At 43.6% G+C, this 23,125-nt stretch overlaps 1 protein-coding gene across 4 annotated transcripts in view; it reads left to right on the top strand.

Annotated features, from left to right (window-relative positions):
• The first annotated feature begins 3,326 nt into the window (after positions 1–3,326).
• LOC147016127 (VPS10 domain-containing receptor SorCS3-like) overlaps positions 3,327–23,125 on the top strand; it is a 999,683-nt gene continuing 979,884 nt past the window's right edge. For all 4 annotated transcript variants that reach the window (XR_015050022.1, XM_085848866.1, XM_085848865.1 and 1 more), the window contains exon 1: positions 3,327–3,761. Coding sequence is in view for 3 of the 4 variants with exons in the window: in XM_085848866.1 (XP_085704992.1) it covers positions 3,462–3,761 (300 nt within the window). In the remaining variant the exon portion in view is untranslated. The remainder of the gene's footprint in view (positions 3,762–23,125) is intronic.

Raw genomic sequence — 23,125 nt, 5'->3', positions numbered from 1 at the left:
TGTGTATCGATGGAGAAGGGAATTTGCAAGGAATTAAGGTGCACGAGGAGGCCATTCAGCCCATCATGACTGCACCACACCAATACCAGATTTTATCAATCCATCGATACCCCTTCCCTTCGTGTGCAGCCTTTTGGCTATTACACTGGTACTCATTTCACCAACCTCAGAAGGATGATAGACTGAGTCAACCCACTGGTGTAAATTCAGCAGCCAACGAGGCTTGAACTCAGGACTCTAGGATCCCAAGCCACCACCCTAACTGCTAAGCCAACACCAAGTTGAACATCGCCTTGCTTGCTTTAAGTAAATAGGTTTATCGGCTTCGTTATAAGCCTCATTATTTCTTTAAATTATCATATTTCACTCCAGATTTCAATACTTATTTAGTCTGGATGATATCCGATCCTCAAAATCGAAATAATATTTCGATGATATAATTTAATTTGTCTGTGAGAGTTGATCGTGCAAAATCATGAAGTCGCTCCAAGCTCTTAATTTGAAAACTTTAGGACTTACAAAAGTGATGTATACAGCAATTCGTCACTGTGATGAACAGGCATTTGATCATATGAGTGAGGAAAGTGAAAAAAACTTTATCATGAATAAATTGTTGCGGCCTGTTCCAAGTCTAGGCATGGTTGAGCAGGCCAAAAAAATATGGCGGCTTCAGACTCCAGTGAGGTACCCAGGAAACACCTTAAGACCCCAGAGAGCGAGGTGGCCGAGGATCACCTGATTAAGGATATAATTAAATATGGCCCTTAATTATCTTCAAAAGGGGTGTTTTCATGAACCCAAACACCCAATTTTCACTCTTACACTTCCTTGGGTTTTGTTAGTTTGCATCAAAAGTTTCAGGCTGTTAGGTTTTATGGTTTTGGAGTTATGGAAGAGACACACGGACACGCGTCATGATTTCATAATTAATGTCACCTTGAGGTGTTTTGCAGCTCCCTGTTTAGCAACTGTCAGGATGATTCAGAAGGAGACCAACCAGTTCGTCGAACGATTTGTCACCAAGTCTTTCAGGTGATAATAGTCTTATAAATTTGTAGTTTTTAGCTCGCCTGTTCGAAGAACAGAGAGCTATAGCGATACCCCCGGCATGAGCGTCAGCGTGAGCATCAGCATGAGCATGAGCGTGAAAATGTTAAAGTTTTTGGTGCAAGTTATTACCTTTCTAATGTTTTTATCTACCACACTATTTTTACTGATTACAATACACAAATACATATATTGCTTTAAAATTATTTGGATCAGACTTCACTGCAATGCTTTAAAAAAATATTATTAGACTAGTCTTTTAAAAACGAAAAACAATAAATGTATAAACAGGCGAGCATTGGGTGGCTTTGACACCACTCTGGTTATTCCTAGTATACACTTGATAAGATGGACCTCTTCTTAGGATTCAAAATAATGCTACACACTTTCAATGTACAGGACCCAGTCTTCGCCTTTTGAAAACTCTTCAGTCCGTCCATACATCGCCTTCTTGTCAATGTTCTCCAAACAGGCAACAACACCAACAGCAACCACTCTGTACCTTCATTTACCTCATCACCAGGCCAGAGCCGTGGACAGTGTCCTGTGCCGGTGGCAGGAAGGCACTTTCTTAGTGGCTGCATTGTTAAGTAATATCAATAATTGTAATTATGGCTCCGAGAGTAATTAATGCAAGAGTAAAGAGTAATTAATGGCTACAAGAGTAATGAATAATTGGGTCAAAAGGTCAAAGGTGAAGTTCACATGACATTTTCATTTGATTGACTTGAAATTTGAGCATAATTTGCAAGTTGGGTCACTCATTTGGTTCACCAATTAAATCACCAATTAAAAGTTCACCAATCACCAATTAAATCCAACAAGCCTATTATTTGTGAGGTCAAAAGGTCAAGGTCACATCAAGTCAATTTTCATCCGATCGACTTGAAATTTGAACAAAGTTTACACAAAAGATCACTGATTTGGTTCACCAAGAAAAAGCTATATGACTATTTTTTATTTTTTATTTATTTTTGAGGTCAAAGGTCAAAATTTAAGGTCACACAAAATCATCAGTTTTCATCAAATTGACTTGAAATTTGAACAGAATTTGAATATTGGGTTGTTGAAGTGGTTCACCAATCAAAATCTAGAAGCTTCTTGTGTTTTTGAGGTCCAAAAGTCAGTATCGCAGTGACTGATTTCATAAGTTCCGGTCTCTGACCTCTTGTTTTAATGTCTTGTCTGTCGAGGCGATAACTTAATTTATTTATTTATTTTACCATTTGAGCTTTTGTTATCAAATTTTCAATAAACCTTTTTATTTTCATAATATGGAGAAGACTGATCAATACATTTAAAATCTTTTCTTTGTAGCTGTCGTTTTTGTCAAGTTTAGTTGGAGTGCAAAGCGGATGCGATTGGGCTTTGAATTTTGGGATGCTTTCTAATTTATATATTTATTTATTAATGATCGTCCTTTATCGTCAGTCTTTGTCCGCTGATTCCATTTGTTTTCATGTCTCGTTCCAGTCTCCTTTTATTTAATAAACCCTTATTTGTTAGACCGTGTGTGCCTGCTCCTCAATCCACCTTCCAAACGTCAGGTCGTTCTGGCAACATCGGCGGAATCCCTCGGGATGCAAATGATGTTGAATTCCTCATCACTGGGGTGGAGTTAGCCTTCCAAACATAATATATACACGCTTTCTCGGAATAGCAGCGCTCAGCTCCGCTCGGGCGTGCAATCACCACCAAATTGGCATTAAGCCGGCCATCCGCAAAGCAAGTGCCCCAGCGTTTTTCAGTTCCTCGCCCAACTCATTATAAACAGTTGTGGTGTGAGGCTCGAAATGAGACTGTATATGTATAATTGTGTTCATACGTATGTTGAAAAGGAAAAGATGTCGGTGTCTCGTGGACCATCGTGAGTAGCGATGATTTGGTCCAACGTTTTGATCGCTCCTCGTTTCCCCGAACTGCTAACTGTGGCTTCTGGTCAGATATTTTGCCCTGCGGAAAGCAGTTCTCCAGATAATGATGTAACCATGATAATTATATATCCGACTGAATTATCTCAATGTAACTTGTGCTGGAGTAAATTTCGTTATTAATTGTTATTATCAGCGGATGTTAAATGTTCTTTACCATCAGCTCCATGTTAAAGCATGAAATAATTCCTGTTTAATGGCCAGCACTCAATGCGAGCCATTTTCAGATAAGCGAGTTCCTCGACCGGCGTCGGCAGGGGGCGCGTCTCCACTTTCACTCGGAGTTTTGCGGCCGATAAGATGTGCCGTCTTGTGATCAAGCTTGGAGAGGGAGAAACGGGAGGGAGGGAGAGGAGAGACAGCGCGCTTCTCAGAAATAGCGGGCACAAGAACAGGGAAAGAGAGCGAGAAACTCGGGCGGGAAAGGAAAGCGAATTGCGGCCGCATTGCCGCAGGTTCGCACGAGCTGTGCGTCGATCCACCATGGGCTCGAGAGGGTCTCTCCGTACGTCCGTGCTCCTGGTTGGGTCCCTCGCCCTGAGCTCGCTCCGCTCGGCGCACTGCGGGCTCCACTCCTGGGAACGAGGGGATTCGCGCAGCCCGCACTTTGCCAGGTCATGGGACTCGGGGTCCCGTTTCGTCGTGACCAATCCTCACTTCCCCGAGGACTCGGGATCGGCGTCGGGGACCCGCGTTTACGGTGTTACAACCAGCACGTTCGTGCTGAGCGGTGACAGCACGCACAATCAGGCTATAGTGCACTGGACGGGGGACAACAGCAGCGTGAGTCCGGGCGTGTGTTTGTACGTAAGTGTGGGTTTGTGTCCGTGCGTGAGTGTGTCAGTGCTTGAGTGAGTTTGCGTGAATGAGTGTGCGTGAGTGAGTGTGCGTGAGTGAGTGTACGTACGTGCGCATGCGTTTTCCCATGCTTTGCTTCGCGCTCTTTCTGTCTCCGCCCTCTCCAACCTATCTTCACTTGACTCAGGTCCTGGTACTTCATCTCACTCCGATTCAGCTCGGTCCCACTCTTTGCATTCGCAAGTCTCACTCATGCTGGATGCTCATGCCCCCCGGTCTACCTGGAGTTACGAAAACGGGGAAACCGAAGTGTATCATTCCAATTTTGATTGGGTTATTCATGTGAACGAAGCATGACATGAGCAGTGCCTTGCAGATGTACAGAGACATCATGCTTGATGCTTATCCTCGTGCATTCACGAAATCCCACGTACATAGTGTCTCTGTTTCCATGATAAACAGCACCTTGAAAGGGCCGCTTATCAAGACGGGACTGACTAATCACATTTTATAGTTTGCAGATCATTCTCGAAAAAAAGAACAAAGCCTGAGAAAACGAGTCTCAATTGTCTGCTTAATTTATTGGTTAAAAGCAGATGACCAGTCCAATATTCAATCGCATTTGATACTCTGGGTGTTACTCTTCAAGAGTAATTTTACTGATCGCACCAGAGGGTCCTCATTCCTCACAATTAACATACAGTGATAATAGGGTGAAAGTGGGTAAAAATGTCGTGATAATTGGGTGAAAGTGGGTAAAAATGTGATATTAGGGTGAAAGTGGGTAAATGTGATATTAGGGTGAAAGTAGGTAAAAATGTGCTGATATTCGGGTGAAAGTGGGTAAAAATGTGGTGATATTAGAGTGAAAGTGGGTAAAAATGTGGTGATATCAGGGTGAAAGTGGGTAAAAATGTGGTGATAATTGGGTGAAAGTGGGTAAAAATGTGGTGATAATTGGGTGAAAGTGGGTAAAAATGTGGGGATAATTGGGTGAAAGTGGATAATCGGGTGAAAGTGGGGATAATAGGATGAAAGTGGGTTAAAATGTGGTGATATTAGGGTGAAAGTGGGGATAATTGGGTGAAAGTGGGGATAATTGGGTGAAAGTGGGTAAAAATGTGGTGATAATAGGGTGAAAATGTGGGGATAATAGGGTGAAAGTGGGTAAAAATGTGGGGATAATAGGGTGAAAATGTCGTGATAATAGGGTGAAAGTGGGTAAAAATGTGGTGATATTAGGGTCAAAGTGGGTAAAAATGTGATATTAGGGTGAAAGTGGGTAAAAATGTGATATTAGGGTGAAAGTGGGTAAAAATGTGATATTAGGGTGAAAGTGGGTAAAAATGTGCTGATATTAGGGTGAAAGTGGGTAAAAATGTGGTGTTGTTAGGGTGAAAGTAGGTGATAATAGGGTGAAAGTGGGTAAAAATGTGGTGATATTAGAGTGAAAATGGGTAAAAATGTGGTGATATTAGGGTGAAAGTGGATAAAAATGTGGTGATATCATGGTGAAAGTGGGTAAAAATGTGGTGATTGGGTGAAAGTGGGTAAAAATTTGGGGATAATTGGGTGAAAGTGGATAAAAATGTGTGGATAATCAGGTGAAAGTGGGGATAACAGGGTGAAAGTGGGTTAAAATGTGGTGATATTAGGGTGAAAGTGGGTAAAAATGTGGGGATAATTGGGTAAAAGTGGGTAAAATGTGGGGATAATAGGGTGAAAGTGGGTAAAAATGTAGTGATCATAGGGTGAAAATGTGGGGATAATAGGGTGAAAGTGGGTGAAAATGCATCCAATTTTACCCTTTTTTTGTCAAAATCAAAAGCTGGATCTGTACAGCAATTAATTTGAACACTTTCAGGCTCTGGTGGTGTATATTAAGGGTGAGAATGAGATTTCATTTTATCTACCAGAATCTTTATAGAGCATCGGTACTGACGAAGCGGTTTCTTGGCAAAGATGATGCTGGTGGTTTGCCATTGCTTTCCCAGTGTTGTTTGTCCATTCTCTCTCCTTTTAAATGCTGTGTGTCAAGTAAGAATGCAGCACTTACCATTTTTTATGCCTCCGGTGACAGTCACCAGTGGCATTATGTTTTTGGGTTGTCCGTCCGTCCGTCCGTCCGTCCGTATGTATGTACGTACATACGTCCATCCATTCTAATTTTCTCTGTTTTCTCCATAATCGCTTATTTGATTGAGACAGAATTTTCACCATAGGTGCGACTACTCATGTCCAATATTATTGTGATAATCATGACGTCATAGGTCAACGTGGTGTCGACGTGGTGTGGAAGCCATGTTGGAAAAAAGGAAAAACTTTGGACCTCTGTATCTCCGAAACCGTTTCATGGAAAAAATTTAAACTTGACAGATGTGACGTACTCCCCATTGGAAACGAGTGTGATTTTTGTCATGACGTCATAATTACATAAGTCAAACGCTTTATCCGATGTGCACGAAAATTTTTGAGGGCCATCTCGGGCTAAATTGTATTTGGGGTGCGGGGGGGGGGGATTGATGACATCATCGGTCACATGGTTTGGCAGCCACATTTTAAAAAACTAAACACCTTCAAAAATCTTATAAATAGTGAAACAGATCGAGGTGAAACTTTACAGGTATGATCGCCTATCCATGAGGAACGAAAAGTTCTCCGCCTATGATGTCATAGGTCACATGATTTGGCAGCTCCGATTTTTTTTGAAGAATAAATATTTTAAAATCATCTTCCCCAGAATGACTTGAAAATTCGAGGGGAAACTTCACTTTCATGTTCCCCAAGCCTTGATACCAGGGTGTTCATAAATAATTAATCGATCACATCCGGCTGCCATATTGGTTTGAACAAAATCTTAAAAAAAAAAATCTTTCTCATGGACCGCTTCATCGATCGATGTTAAACGTCAGTTATGATCTAGTCGTCATGTGGAATATGTGTTTTCAATCTCAACATGATTGGATGCATGCTCTGACAGCCAGAATTATTTAATATTTTGAATCTGGGTTCAGGGATTTAAATAAATAACTTTGCACAAGTATGTAGAATGATCTAATAATGTGGGCGGAGGCATATTTGGTGACCGGGCATAGTGGCGTGCGCCTGTAATCCGGCTACTCGGAGGCTTGGGTTGGAGGATCGCTTGAGGACGGGCGCTCTGTGCTGGGTTGCACTATGAGAGGGTGTAGGGCAGCCCGGAATCATGGCGAAACACAATCCTTATCTCTGTGTCGTAAGAGGCGACCAGGGTTGCATCAGGAAGGGCATCCGGCGTAAAACCGGTGCCAAATCAGTATGCGGATCATAACGGATGATCCGCTGTGGCGACCCCTAACGGGAGCAGCCGAAAGAAGAAGAACAACAGGCATATTTGGTGACATCACGACGTCGAAGAGTGTCCTTATAGTTTAGTCTATGGTATGCCTCGGCCAAAGTTTGAACCACTGATCTGCCAGACTCAGATCAGATGCTCATGACACCACCATAGTCTGGTTATGAAAAGGAGATAATGATCTAAAATGCGAAATATAACACATTTTAGAGTAAAGTTGTGATTTGATTGTCCATTTTTAACTTGTATAACCATGCATATGAGATACATAAACAAGCTATTGATTTTTGGGATTGTTCCAGGCAAGAACTTTTCATTGTCTTAAGTTAATTTGCATAACTTTGGTGAAATTATACAAAAGGAGTGGCAAAAGGACACATTCTGGTCAAGTTGTCAGGTGAGCATTCCAGTCATTTTCAGTTGAGGTTTCTGAAATATACAGTTCTCGTTGTTAACCCAACCACAGCATAGAACACGAACTGGAAGTGGAATAGAATACAATGTTTGCTGAAGCTAAATAACTGACAAAATTAATACAGCCTTCATTTGAGGGCTGAAAGTGGTTTGCCACATGGATGTATCAATAAGGCCTTCAAGGCAGTCGCTACAGTGCTACTCAAAAGTTTTTGACCACCTGAGAAATCAAGATTTTTGTTGTCAAATTAGGATATTTTTCAGAAATATGAGTACTGTTGTCAAATTTGAATATTTTGATAAATACTGTACAATGACTCATAAAATATGTTGTAATGATCGCATTTTATTAAATAACCAAAAATAAATTGCATTTTATATTAATGTGTATATTAAACTGTTTATTTTCTCACTTACATGTTACTGTGTGTTCCTAGTTCGGTTTTGTTTCAAAAATCGTGCTATTTTGTGGGATTTTGTCGACCGTGTCTTACTGGGTGCTTGAGGCCTAACTTTAAGGCTTGATGCCTTCCCTTTAGGTTTTAGGCCGACCGGTTCCCCTCGGTGTACGATCGTGTTTTTTTTCTCCCCATCACCTTCAATTTCTATCTTCCCCACTTTCCTAACATCCCCCATCCCTCCCAAGTAATCACTATTTTTTATCTTAAAAAAAAACCACAACCTTTCGCTTCCTCACTCACGACTCGATTCTTCTTCTTCTTCTTCATATCCTCTTCTTCTTCTCTTCTTCTTCTTCCTCGATTTTTTTTTTTTTTCGACAACACTTCCATGACCGAATCTGTTTACAACTCTCTCAAACATAAATAATAATAATAAAAATGATCTCTTATAATGCTTCATCTTCCTCTTTCACACGTGTGGTACTTTTTACTGTATCAGAATGCACTACTCTTCTGCAATTTCAACAGACTGCTCTCAATTCGACCTTTCCTTCATACCTTGCCTAAAAAATCCAACTGTAACAGCGTTTCTTCTCTCCATTTTCTGAATTCGCCTTTATTGCATCCCTCCACAAATGTGTTAAATCGCATCTCTGACCTAAAACTTTTAAAAAAACTAAAACATAAAAAAAAAGGTTTGTAAAAACTTGTCTTACTGGGTGCTTGAGGCTTGAGGCCTACCCTTTGTTCCCCTCGGTGTACGATCGTGTTTATTTGTTTTTTCTCCCCATTATCTTCAATTGCTATCTTTCCCACTTTCTTAACGTCACCCATCCCAATTAATCACTCTATTTCTTATCTTTAAAAAAAAAACCGCTAACTTTCTCTGATTCTTCTTCTTCCTCGAATTTTTTTTTTTTCTACAACACTTCCATGACCTAATCTTTTGAAAACTTTCTCAAACATTAATAATAATCACAAAAACTATCTCTTATAATGCTTCATCTTCCTCTTTCACATGTGTGGTACTCTTTACTGTATCAGAATGCACTACTCTTCTGCAATTTAAACAGACTGCTCTCAATTCGACCTTTCCTTCATACCTTGCCTAAAAAATCCAACTGTTACAGCGTTTCTTCTCTCTATTCTCTGAATTCGCCTTTATTGCATCCCTCAACAAATGTGTTAAATCGCATCTCTGACCTAAAACTTAAAAAAACCCCAGTTTGCTATGAATGTTCGCTTTCCATCAACAATTCTTTTTTTCCAACTTCATTGCCATCTCACCCCTCACTCTCAAAGCAACCATCCCACTCTTCTCCCTCCAAGCCTCCCTCTCAACTCTCTCAAAAACTCCCTCCTCACCTTTGTCCCACCATTCATCCCCCTCACTCATCCTTCTCAAAGTTTCCCCCCCCCTCTCATCCACAAAGCTGCCTCCTTCCACTGCCCTCTCACCTCCATGTCTTCACTCCACCTCCTCAAATCCTCAACTGCCTTCTTCCCCCTCTCTTGTCTCCCCTCTTCCCCAGCACCACAGAGCCTTTTCTCCTCCTCATCCGGCCCCCTCCCCGAGCTATTCTGCAATTCCCCACACTCTTTCAACAACCCTCCTTACCTCCCCCCTCGTCCCTTGTCTGACCCTCATCCTCCCCCCGCACCCCCTGCACCCAAAGCCTCCTCCTCTCTCTCTTCATTAAAAGTGTGGACCGCATATATCCGGGGCCTTCGCTCAAACCTTTCAGATCTTTCCATACAGGTTGCCACTGACAAACCAGAGATAATCTGCCTAACAGAAACTTTCCTCCCCCAAGACATGTCTGACTCCCAAGTATCTCTCTGGTTACTCCCTCCTCTGGTATGACAGACCTGATCCTCGTCCTGGTGGAGGAGTTGCTCTCTTCATCAAAGACTCCATTCCTCACTCTCCATGCACTGCCCTCACACCCCACACCCCCAGGAATACCTCTGGCTATAGCTTCACCTCCACTCCCACCTCATGTTTATATGTGTACTGTACCGTCCACCGAACAGTGATAACTCCATCTACACCTCACTATCCGAAAACATGGACCAACTTCTATCTTCTCATCCAAACTCTCTCTTCCTCTTATGTGGTGACTTCAATTGTCATCATGCCAATTGGCAAGGTGTGGGTACCTCTCTCGCCTGTCATGGCACCTCAGCAAAAGCTTTCTGCGACTCATTGGGACTGACTAAATCGGTCAACTTCCCGACCCGGATCTCAACCAATGGTACTCCATCTCTTCTGGATCTGATTTTGACAAATTTCCCTGACAATATCTGCTGCTCTTTTTTTCTGCTCCAATCGGTTCTTCTGACCACGTCTTTGTCAAAGTGGACATCTCTCTGGCTATTATCAGAGAACCACCTCACCGCCGTTGAGTCTGGGATTTCACTCAAGCTGACTGGCCGGGTCTCCAAGCAGTCATCAAACTTATAGACTGATCTCCTATTGCTACTTTCTCCAACATCAACACATCCTGGGAATTCTTTCAAAGAAACTTGCTCTCCCTCATGCACAGATTTATCCCCTCTCATCTTCAGTTGTCCTACCCTTCCTCCCGCCCTTGGTTCACTGAAGCTTGTGGTGAGGCAGTTGTCCTGAAACAAACTTGCCTTTGCCTCATGGAAAGCAAACCCAACCTGAGGGCAATCTCAGTTCCTTCCATCAAGCTCGGAACAAGTGTGTATCTACCCTCAGGAGAGCCAGAAAACAACATCTTTCTCATCTCAAGTCTGAACTGTCAAACCTCTCTCCCTTCTCAAAATCCTGGTGGCGACTAATCACATCTGTTTCTGGTGTAAGTTCCCCCTCCATCCCCTTCATTACCTCAAATGGCCGCACTGCTGATACTGCACCTGAAAAAGCTGAATGCCAAAACTCGGTGTTTGCAGCTAAATCTTGTGTCCAAAACCCATCACTTTCTCTACCCACCTTAACCAGTCGCACCCAACTTCGTGTAGTAGACAGGAGAAAAATCGTGCAAATTATGATACAAGCATCAAATTTGGCATTTCTGTTCTGCAGGGCTTTCTGATCAAATCTGCCCGATTGGCCATTTGAAAATCTAAATTTTGAAAAATTTGAAAAAAAAAAAATTCAAAAAAATTTGAAGTCACAGCTGGCTGAAATTCTTGAAGCGCAAGTGAACATCCCAGACAGAGAACCAAGGGGAGATGCAGTCATCATTGATGGCTCAGCACTTATCAATGCCCTACCTCCACACACTTCAAAGATATTTGATGACTTTGCTAAAGAAGACATCATCCCAAACGTGGAATCCTATGGTGCCAGGTACGAGAGGGTGGACGTCGTGTTTGATGTGTACAAGAAGTCAAGTCTGAAGTCCGAGGCAAGGTCGAAAAGGGGGCAAGGAATCGGAAGAAGAGTGACAGGAACCAGTAAGACCCCAAGTAACTGGAGAAGCTTTCTTTGAGATGACAGCAACAAGACAGCTGTTTCACTTCCTTGCGGAAAAGATGTGTGAAGCACAAACGACAAGCACAGTCATTGCCAGAAAAGGAGAAGATGCCATTAGCAACACAAGGAAGTCACTGGATGCTGTGACTCCATGTTGTCATGAAGAAGCTAATACTCAAATATTTGTACACGCAAGGGATGCAACGACGGATGGTAGCAAGTCCATTATCATTTTGGCTAATGAGACTGACGTACTAGTCATAGCAATATATGCACTGCCATCCTTACAGGAACTAGGTCTTGAGAACATGTGGATTGCCTTTGGCCAAGGAGCCAAGGCACGATGGATTCCAGTCCATGAGGTAGTTTCTGCAATAGGGCCTAAGAAAGCTGGAGGGATCCCATACTTCCCATGCGTTCACTGGATGTGACGTCTTGTCTGCCTTCCGCGGTAAAGGGAAGAAAACTGCACGGCAGACTTGGAACTTCTTTGATGAAGTTTCTGAAACATTCACCAATCTCATCCAGCATCCAACATTGATTCATGATCTTGACATTTTTGAAGTCTTTTTTTTTTTTTTTTTTTTTCAAATTTTTCAAAATTTGGATTTTCAAATGGCCAATCAGGCAGATTTGATTAGAACACCCTGGAGAACAAATGTGCCAAATTTGATGCTTTTATCATCATTTGCACGATTCCTCTCAAAAAGTGCTGTTATCTGCCCCACTAACTGTCCCTGGACTCTGTGTCCTTTTCTCCTGACAAGGTGGAGAGCTTGCTGTCAAACCTCGACTCAGATTCTGCAACCGGTCCAGACGGCATCAGCCCACGTGTCCTCAAAGCCTGCTCTTCTGCTGTTGCACACCCTCTCTCTTTTCTATTCACCCTCTCATTTGCTCAAGGTCATCTGCCATCTGCTTGGAAATCAGCAAACATCATTGCCCTGCACAAAAAGGTGCAAAAACAGATTGCTGCAACTGCAGACCAATCAGCCTTCTCCCAATCATCAGCAAGGTTATGGAATCCATCATCACTTCAGACATTAAATCCTTCCTCTTCTCCAATGGATTGATTTCTGATCATAAATTTGGTGTACGACCAGGTCACTCTACCCTGGATATGCTGCTTCTGCTCTCCCAACAATGGATGGAAGTCCTCAATGCCAGACAGGAAATCCAAGCTGCATCCCTGGACATTTCACGTGCTTTTCACACAGTCTGGCACCCTGCCCTGCTCACCAAACTCTCTTCCTATGGTATCCAAGGCCATCTCCACTCATGGCTCGCAGACTTCCTCTCTTGTCGCAGTCACAGTGTGGCCCTAAATGGAGTTCTTTCATCCCCTCTTCCTGTCCAGGCTGGAGTTCCTCAAGGCAGCGTTCTGGGCCCTGTTCTTTTTCTGGTTTTCATCAATGATCTCTCCGACTATGGGAAATCCTCTTTATCTCTTCGCTGATGACTCCACCCTCTGCCGTACCATCGGTCATCCCTCAGACCGGCAAGCAGCAGCTTGTTCGCTCACTGCAGATCTGGATAAAATCACAAACTGGTCCAACACGTGGAACATGTCTTTCAATACGGACAAATCTCACACTCTCACAATGTCTCTTCGAAAGGTCCATTTAGAAAACCCCCCCATCCACTTTCTCAACAATCCTCTGGGAGAAGTCTTTTCTTTCAAGCTTCTGGGTCTCACTATCTGCCATGACCTTTCCTGGGAAAGCCACATTTCAAACCTCGCCTCCAAAGCCAGTCGCTGACTGGGAATCCTCCATTGTGCAAAGTCCTTCCTCGGCCCACCTGAGCTCCTGACCACTTACAAAGCTTTTGTCTGCAGCCTGATGGAGTACTGCTCTCCCCTCTGGGCTGGTGCTCTTGCCTGTAACCTTTCTCGGCTTCACGCTGTAGAAACCAAGGCATTTCGGATCATTGGTATCTCCCGCGATGAGGTTGAGTGGTTAAATGTTTGGGTCTCTATCTGTCTCTGTCTCTGTCTCTCTCCTGGCCTGGCCTGGCCTGCACCCCTCCTCCCCCCCATCCGATATCATTAACTACGCAATTTCGACTACCGGGGAAACCATGCCCTCGGCACGTCTTGCTCAAACTGGGTCACTCTACCGACTGTGGTCGAGTTCCAACTACCGACTACCAACTCCGGTTTGGGTGCAGCCAAGCGGAAACTGCCAAAGCTGTGCCAGCTGGAATGAACGGATTATCGGGGATAAAATCCCGCATAAATTCAGATCCGAACCATGCTGAACCAATGTAAGAAGGGATGGAAACGAACTGGGAACATTTGTAACAATTTTTATTTACACGAAATGAAGACACAAAGCAAGACAATGCGAATATGCAAGAAGTATTGACAAGGATCCAAAAACACTTAAGTTCTACTTAAAGACGAGCCCACACGCAGACACACACACAAATGAAAATAAACCCAGAGTTCTTTATTGGACCCTTGCAGCCAAGGAGAGAGACAAGCTGGGGGTCAGAGTTCGGTTGGGTACCTGGACGTCGGAGAAAGGGGGACTCCGTGCTGTGGCACCTGACAATGGTCACTGGTTTGGTCACCAGTTGCACGTGTGGGACTCGAGGTTCGTGGCGGAGCTCGGGTGGTGAGTAGCGGGGTCATAGAGGGGGGTCGGGGTCGCTCTTCCCTTTCTCGTAGAGGGCCAGCAGAGACACGTTTGCCGCCTCGACGCCCACCAAAAACTCTTCAAAAGAACTTTTAAAAGACTCTCCAAGATCACAAAATGACTCTCCAAGACTTCAAAAAGACCACCCAAGACCTAAAAAAGACCCTCCAAGACCTCACAAAGACCACCTGCCTCAGAGAGTGCTCGGGAATTTTTGGACCTCCCTCAGCGGGGAGGGGCCTTGCTGAACACACCTCGCTGTCGCCTTTTATTGGACAGGGTCCCCGGCATACCTTTCCGGGGTGGGGCCTTGGCCCCTGACGGGAAACCCCAGCCACTCTTACACACGGGTTCATATTTGACGAGTAACAGTATCAATGCTGCAACGGCCCCTGCTGGGAAACCCCAGCCACTCATCCACGCGGGTTCATACTTGACGAGTAACGGTATCAACGTTGCAAAAAGGTCGTCGTGAAAGAGGTACAACGTTTGTGGCCGGAACCACGAGATCTTGCCTTGGCACGTCATGGTGCGAGAAGGCAGCTGGTTGGTGGTGGATCGTGATGGGCCGAGTAGTCATGCAGATGGGATGGTTATTAGATGGCTTGTTGGAGGGCTTGTTGGAGGGTTGGAGGGTTTGGATGTAAAGATTTAATAACCTAACTAAAAAGAAATCGTAACGCACACCTTTTATTCTCCCACTCGACAAAAGGAAAGGGATCTGACTACACACATACTTAACGACATAACTGACTTTTGGGACATCTGTATGTTGAATGCAAATGGTTTCCATATCCATAACAATGTATATATATATATATATATATATATATATATATATATATATATATATATATATATATATATATATATATATATATATATATATATATATATATATATATATATATATATATATATATATATATATATATATATATAGACAATATGAAGAAGAAGACAGGGTGTCCCAAAAAAACACAACTTTTCATCTGCAAAGAGGATGGTCATAACATTTATTTAAAAAAAAAGATATATGGCTGGATAGAAAGCTGAAAGGTTGAAGTTTATTGTACCAATGTCAAAATTGCCACCAAAATTTCAATTTTGGAATAGAATCATCATTTTCTTTTAGACCACATGTTCGACGTAGGCTCCACATTGTCCAATCACTGCCTGCAAACGCATTGTCATGTTCTCCATCACTTTGGGAAACATTTCCTGAGGAATGTTCTGGATTTCTCGGTGGATGTTTTCCTTCAGCTGATCAAGAGTCTGAGGCCTTGGGTTTCCGTTGATCCTGTCCTTGAGATACCCACACAAGAAGAAGTCTGGAGGAATAAGGTCAGGGGAATACGGTGGCCACTCAACGTCTTCATAGAGGGAGATAAAGCGGCCCTCAAAATGTTGGTTGAGAAAACGCCTTGTTTCCCTGGTTGTATGGGGTGATGCCCCATCCTGCTGGAACCACTGGGTTCTCATCTGGATCAGGTTGTTTCTCCGACGGGCCCGAGTATGTAGCTCAGGCAGATAGAATTCCTGAATCATTTCGCGATAGTTCCTCTGGTTTACCGTGCAAGTGCATGCCTGGTCATCTTCAAAGAAGTATGGACCAATTATCCCATACCAACGAACCGCCACCCACATGGTGACTTTGAGTACAGATCGAGGCAGCAGTTCAGTTGATGCATTACCAGGATTTTCAGTTCCCCAGTATCGAAAGTTCTGCTTGTTTACCTCCCCGGACAAGTGAGCATGGCATTCGTCCATCATGTGAAGTTTTTTTGAGGAAGTCTGCATCTTCCTCCAACTTTCCTGAGAGCCGATTTGCAAAGTCTAGTCGTTTGCGTTTCTGTTGATCAGTTAGGCCTAAGTCACATTTGGCACAGCGGCCGTAGGATCTACAAAATCTATGGCCACTAGCAATTATAGGGCGGCCGCAGTATTTCCACGGTAACACATTGTAGCAGTCACATATGTTTTTATTTGTCGGGGAGCCGCACGGGGTATTTAGAAATTGTGGAGACCGAAAATGTGGGGGTGCCGCACGGTCTTTGATTTGATGTCGCACAGTGACCTTAGGGCATCCCTGCGGTGGCCAGAGAATTTTCAAGGCAGACGCAAGGTAGCCTTAAAGAGCCCGCAAGGCGACCGCAGGGGGGGGGGGGGCCCTAAGGCGAACGTGCGGCCAGACAGACGGTAACGAGTGGGTATATATACCAGTTCTTTTTTTTTACTGAAATAAAAATATAACAGTTCGGAATATGGCAGTATATATAACTGAATATACTATATCTATAATATATATAACTGAATATACCAGTTCGGAGTATAGGCAAACACCTATACTCCGATCTCTCGCGGTAGCGCACGGTCGACGCAGACTGCCACCGAGGCCGTACGTAGGACGCACGGCGGGCGTAGGGGAACCGTGCGTCGACCCTGCGTTGCCCGCAGGTAGTCACACAGACCGCAAGGCCACCGTACGTTGAACACAGGGACGCATTAGGACTACCCTATGGCAACCGTGGAAATAGTGCAGCCGCCGTAATTTTTTGGGGGTTGGAAAAATTCATTTTTTCATTTATAAGAGCCTACGGCAGTCGCACGAATAAGGCAAGCCCACCGTACGCCCTACGTACGGTCGACGTGGAACACATCTACGTCACAGCTTGGCTTGTCGAATTGCTACGGGCAACGTAGAAATGAAAAAAGTTATAACTCCGTGCTATAATTACACGGCGACCCCTACGGCCTGTAAAAGATACCCATACGGCGTAGGGCCACCCTGAGGCCACCTCAGAAACTCTGCGGCCGCCACACGTTTCTGTAAATTCAGGGGGTACGGCCGCCGTCTCCTAGCCGTGGAGCAAATGTGACTTAGGCTTAAGCACCGTTTCCATTTGAATTTTGAATGGAAAGGCATGAATGTCTTGGCGATGGATCCTCTGAACGGTGCTCTTATGAATGCTTGTCTCGGCAGAAAGTCGTCGAATCGATTTTTTTGGACTCTGAACGACCGCCTGTCTCACCATTTCCACATTTTCTTCACTACGACCTGTCCTCTTCCAACCACTGTGACCCTTGTGAAGGTCACAGATAGTTCCCACATTGATAAACTTTGCGATGGTGCACTTTATTGTCCGAAAGTTTGGTGCATGGCGCAAGTGGATACCGGAATGTCTCGAGTAAAGACGTTGCACCTGTATGACACTTTTCGTCTGGTGCCAAAGTTCAACAAGTTTTGTCCGTTGTTGTACGGTCAGTCTTGGCACTTTATTGGTGCTTGCTTGGTATCAAAATAAACTTCAGGGTCTCTGCAACAAGAAATGAAGCATTAGTGATGAAAATTACTGCTTTTTTCGGATCAAATGAAGCATTTTAAAAGTTGTATTTTTTGGGGACACCATATATATTTATATATTTGTACATACACATGTATATATATATATATATATATATATATATATATATATATATATATATATATATATATATATATATATATATATATATCTATGTATATATATGTATATATATATATATATATATATGTATATATATATATATATATATATATATATATATATATATATATATATATATATATATATATATATATATATATATCTATGTATATGTATGTATGTACACGTGTGTGTGTGTGTATGTATATGTATATGTATATATGTATATATATATGTATATATTATATATATATTATATATATATATATTATATATATATATATATTATATATATATATATATGTATATATAGCCTGGTGTCGGCATAGTGGTTAGGGTAGCGGCTTGGGATCCAAAAGATCCTGAGTTCAAGCCCCGTTGGCCGCTTGAATAAATACACACCAGGAGGTTGACTCAGCCTGTCATCCTTCCGCGGTCAGCGAAGTGAGTACCAGTGTACTGAGCTCGGTGTATGCCCCGGTTTGAATAGGTGTACCATATCCTGTGTCGTAAGAGGCGACCAGGGTTGCGTCAGGAAGGGCATCCGACATAAAACCTGTGCCAAATCATTATCTGATGATCCAAAACGGATGATCCGCTGTGGCGACCCCTAACGAGAGCAGCCGAAAGAAGAAGATACACGTGTGTGTGTATATATATATATATATATATATATATATATATATATATATATATATATATATATATATATATATATATATATATATATATATATATATATATATATATATATATATATATATATATATATATATATATTGTTGTAGATTTCCCACTCATCAGCGTGCGAACGACCGCGTCTAACCAATAGCGGTCGCTTCGCCCACCGAACGGACAATCCAGTCGTGACTTTCTGGAACAATGCCAGAAACCAGTCATGGGTGGGTTTTTAATCCCACCACGGCCCAGTCCGTATTCTACCCGCGCGAAATGGGGTCAATCATCGAATATCGATATACCTAAGGACCCGCGTGGGTAACCTACCGAGGGACCGTACCTCAGCGAAGGCCTGCTTGGACATGAACCGCTTTAGCGGTCCGTTCCCTTCTGGGATAACCGAGCGGGTATTATCGCCAGACCTCGCCAGACCCGATTCTATTTATCGGCTATTTAAAAACCAACTATATTCCGAGGGAAAGATGGGGCAGTTCAATGAGGGAATGGATGCTACGAATAGGTTTACATTCACACAAGGACATTTATTATAATAAAGCACGTATGCAATTAAACAAGGCAAAACACGTGTGCAATTATACAAGCAACAAAAGCACGGCAAAATAACTACAACTGTCTACTTATTATGTACAGTCACGTGCACTTAACAACAGTTCCTACTTATGAGACGGGCCCACGGACACATGTACGCACTCACACACACCCAAGAAATGGTGGCAGAGGCCTTTAATAACGAGCTCCAGCTCAGAGGACAGAGCCTATCTCGAACCTCTCCACCTCGTGTGGTCTTCAAGTTGTTCGGATCCGGGCTCCAGTGAGAGCGAGCTGGATCCAATCGCTGTGAGCCGCGATCCTTCCTGAGCTCCAGCGAATCCTCCCGCGCTTCTCAACACGTGCTGGTGAGACAAGGCGCCGATCCTTCCCGTCGATGTGTCACTTCCCCGAGGAACCACCTCCCGCGCTTCTCAACACGTGCTGGTGAGACGAGGCGCCGATCCTTCCCGTCGATGTGTCACTTCCCCGAGGAACCACCTCCCGCGCTTCTCAACACGTGCTGGTGAGACGAGGCGCCGATCCTTCCTGTCGATGCATCGCTTCCCCGAGGAACCACCTCCACGAAGAGGTCGATGAGTCGCACCAAGCTGGGAACCAAAATGGAGAACAAAGAGCTCCACGAACCAAGAAGAAGAAGTCACCACTCGCAGCTCGAGCCGAGCGACCGGCTTAACTTCCTTCCAAACAGGGCAGCTTGAAGCAAAAAGCTCTCCCGAGTCAAGCAGAAGCCGAAGCTCACGGAACCATCAAAGCAAAGAGCCTCCAAAAAGCCTCCTCCCGAGTCAGGCCTCAGCCGAAGCTCACTGAGCTAGCCGAAGCAAAAAGCTTCCGAAGGCCTCAACCCTAACGCAAGCCAAGCAGGACCCAACGGTCTGCTAAACGGCTACTCTCAACTCCCTTCTCCAACTCTGCCCTCTCCAACTCTACCCTGAACAAAAGAAAAAGATCTCTTATCCTTGTCCGCCCTTCCCCCGATCTCGGCGTGACTCATGCCCTCGTGCTCCATCCCCCCCCCCCCCCCCGCTCAACCACGGGTGGGAGGGAGTTGTTGAGTCATGAGTCACGGGCCGGCAGGATTCTTCTTCCTCTTCACAGAAGAGGGGGAGGGATGTCTCCATTGTTCGTTCCCTTACTATTAAATCGATCCGCAGCGCATCTAATCGATTTCTGAACATTTATACAATGAAAGGTGAGCTATCTCGGGAACAAGCACTTATCGACATAGCTGACTAAAGGAACTTCTATGTTGTGTGCAATCGAATTCCCAAATTCGTAACACTATATATATATATATATATATATATATATATATATATATATATATATATATATATATATATATATATATATATATATATATATATTTCTTCTTCTTCTTCTTTCGGCTGCTCCCGTTAGGGGTCGCCACAGCGGATCATCCGTATGATCCGCATAGTGATTTGGCACATGTTTTACGCCGGATGCCCTTCCTGACGCAACCCTAGTCGCCTCTTACGACACAGGGATATGGTACACCTATTTTAACCGGGGTATACACTGGCCCAGTATACTGGTACTCATTTCGCCGACCTCGGAAGGATGACACGCTGAGTCAACCCCCTGGTGTAGTAATTCAGTGGCCCAACGGGGCTTGAATTCAGGACCTTTTGGATCCCAAGCCGTTGCCCTTACCACTGCGCCAACACCAGTCTCATATATATATATATATATATATATATATATATATATATATATATATATATATATATATATATATGTATGTAGAAACACGTGTGTGTGTGTGTGTGTGTGTGTGTGTGTGTGTGTATATGTATATATATATATATATTATATTTATGTATATAAAGGCATATATTGTTACAGAAATGGCCCTTCGTATGCGACTAAATATAGGATTAGCCCAGATCCCCCATTAAATGCATGTTTCGCCAGGTTGTTCGGTAATTTGACGTTACATGTGTGTCGGGAGGTGTCACAGGCTGTTATTTGTTTGTGCAGTGGTAGTGGATCGAGAGATCCTTCTTCTTCCTTCCTCTCTCTGGGCAAGACTCCGCCCAGCGTGCTGAGAGGGGAAGTGGCCAAAAAAAGGAAGTGAAACTAAGGGGAGGAGTTTGTCGGCTTCGTAAAGGGGCGCCCCCCAAAAAGACAAAGTGGTAAGAAACTGAGAGGACGGAGTTGAGCAGTCTGGCTTTGAGGCGAGCGTGCGCCGGGAAGGCAAGAGAGAAACGATGTTTCTATATACCGTGGTGCCCCCAGAATCCGAACAATTTTTTCGAGAACATTTTGCCCTAAAAACGGAACACATTTTCGGAAGCCAAACACAACATGGCATTCATGTTGGCATTGTTCATTCAGTTCGTCGGTGGAAGTACTCGTGAAAGCATCTCTCGTGTGTCGATCGCTACTTTACCTCGTGTTTTCACCTTGATTTGTGTTGTTTTTTTCTTTCAATTATCACTCTTATGCATTCACCATGGCACCCAAGAAGAGCAGTGAAGCAAATAGGAGTTCGAGGAAGTCCGTGAGAATGACAATTGAGTTGAAGAAAGAACTTATCGCTAAGCATGAGAGCAGTATGCGTGCGTCTGATCTCGCTGCCGAAATCGACCGTGTGTACGATTCGGAAAAAATAAAGAAGCGAACTCCTTCAATGAACCCTCTGATGAATCGGCTTTAACGAACTCAACGTTTTTTTCGCGTGCATGGTAGTGACGTCATGCTGCGTCACCCAATCGCTTCCCCTCTTGATTCTCTCCCGTGGAACCGTGCGGTGAAAACAGCACGTTTGTGTCTCCACAGAGTGTACTGGGATATAAAACACCATTTGGTGCTTCATGGTTAATTACATACCTCCACCAGGCTGAACAGTTTAAGTTTTGGATCCCAATGGCCACTGATAGGCCGGAGCTGCATCCAGACTGATGGAAGAAGTGACAACGCTCCTGCTCATCCCACAGGCTTGGAAGAAGATTCATGACCCAGAAAAGGTCATTGACTCATCTTATTTTACCTTAAACATGGGTAATTTCAGTTGAAAGTGTCTTGAAAGTGGGTTTTCTTGGGGTCCAGGAACGGACTAATTCACTTTCCATTATTTCTTATGGGGAAAATAGTTTTGGAATCCGAACAGCCTCCTGGAATGAATTAAATTCGTATTCTGGGGGCACCACTGTATATATAATATATACATATATATATATATATATATATATATATATATATATATATATATATATATATATATATATATATATATATATATATATATATATATATATATATATATATATATATATATATATATATATATAGCCTGGTGTTGGCACAGTGGTTTGGGCAGCGGCTTGGGATCCAAAAGGTCCTGAGTTCAAGTCCCGTTGGGCCACTGAATTAATACACCAGGGGGTTGACTCAGCCTGTCATCCTTCCGAGGTCAGCAAAGTGAGTACCAGTGTACTGGGCTGGTGTATACCCTCGTTAAAATAGGTATACCATATCCCTGTGTCGTAAGAGGCGACCAGGGTTGCGTCAGGAAGGGCATCCGGCGTAAAACATGTGCCAAATCATTATGCGGATCATACGGATGATCCGCTGTGGCGACCCCTAACAGGAGCAGCCGAAAGAAGAAGAAGAGATATATATATATATATATATATATATATATATATATATATATATATATATATATATATATATTGTTGCGGATCCGGGGTGGCGGGATTCTCACCCGACTCTTGGCGCCAACCTCACCACCGCTGTCTCCGGGGTTTATAACACCGGCTCAGCACAGGCCTCAGGTCATGCATCCTCAATCGCGATACCAACGTAATCCTGGACCTTACCAGCTGGGGAGATACAACCCCGGTTACAGACTGGTTTTGTCAGATGCCGAGCGTTTTCTGCCAGACTGTAACCATTTTGGTTTTATATACTAATCGAACGGATCGTTCCTCAATGCGACATAAATTAATCCATAGTGGCAACTTCATACGAACCAACCAGATTTATTGGGGAACATCGGGGAACACAACACAAGCAAAATATTCACGACAATGTTTTAATTAATCGATAACCTGTTCTTAACTGGGGAACTATGGATTACGGGTTTCGAGGGGGTCGCTTCCGAGATATGCTTTAAATAACATGCAGACAAGACAGACAGACAGACAGCATGCAGACAAGACAGTACTTGGTGATGTTTCATGGATGAGAGGAAAGTGTCAAAAGCACGAATGTCGCTAGTAACAAGCCGATGTCCACTGATTCGATCCCAAGCTCGAACACGCCGCGTGGCGAGACTGCGCTCGCCTTCCTTTTTCAGACTGCAAGCGGTCTCCGCGTGCTCTGACCCCGTGTAAGGTCGACGGCACAAGACCGTCAGATCGACGATGGGTCCCA

This window comes from Eptatretus burgeri, chromosome 12 (genome assembly GCF_056783735.1).
Source record: "Eptatretus burgeri isolate ZD-2024b chromosome 12, Ebu_testis_v1, whole genome shotgun sequence".
NCBI classification, from domain to species: Eukaryota; Metazoa; Chordata; class Myxini; order Myxiniformes; family Myxinidae; genus Eptatretus; species Eptatretus burgeri.
The sequence above is the reverse complement of the archived record's forward strand: the minus strand, read 5'-3'. Positions and strand labels throughout refer to the sequence as shown.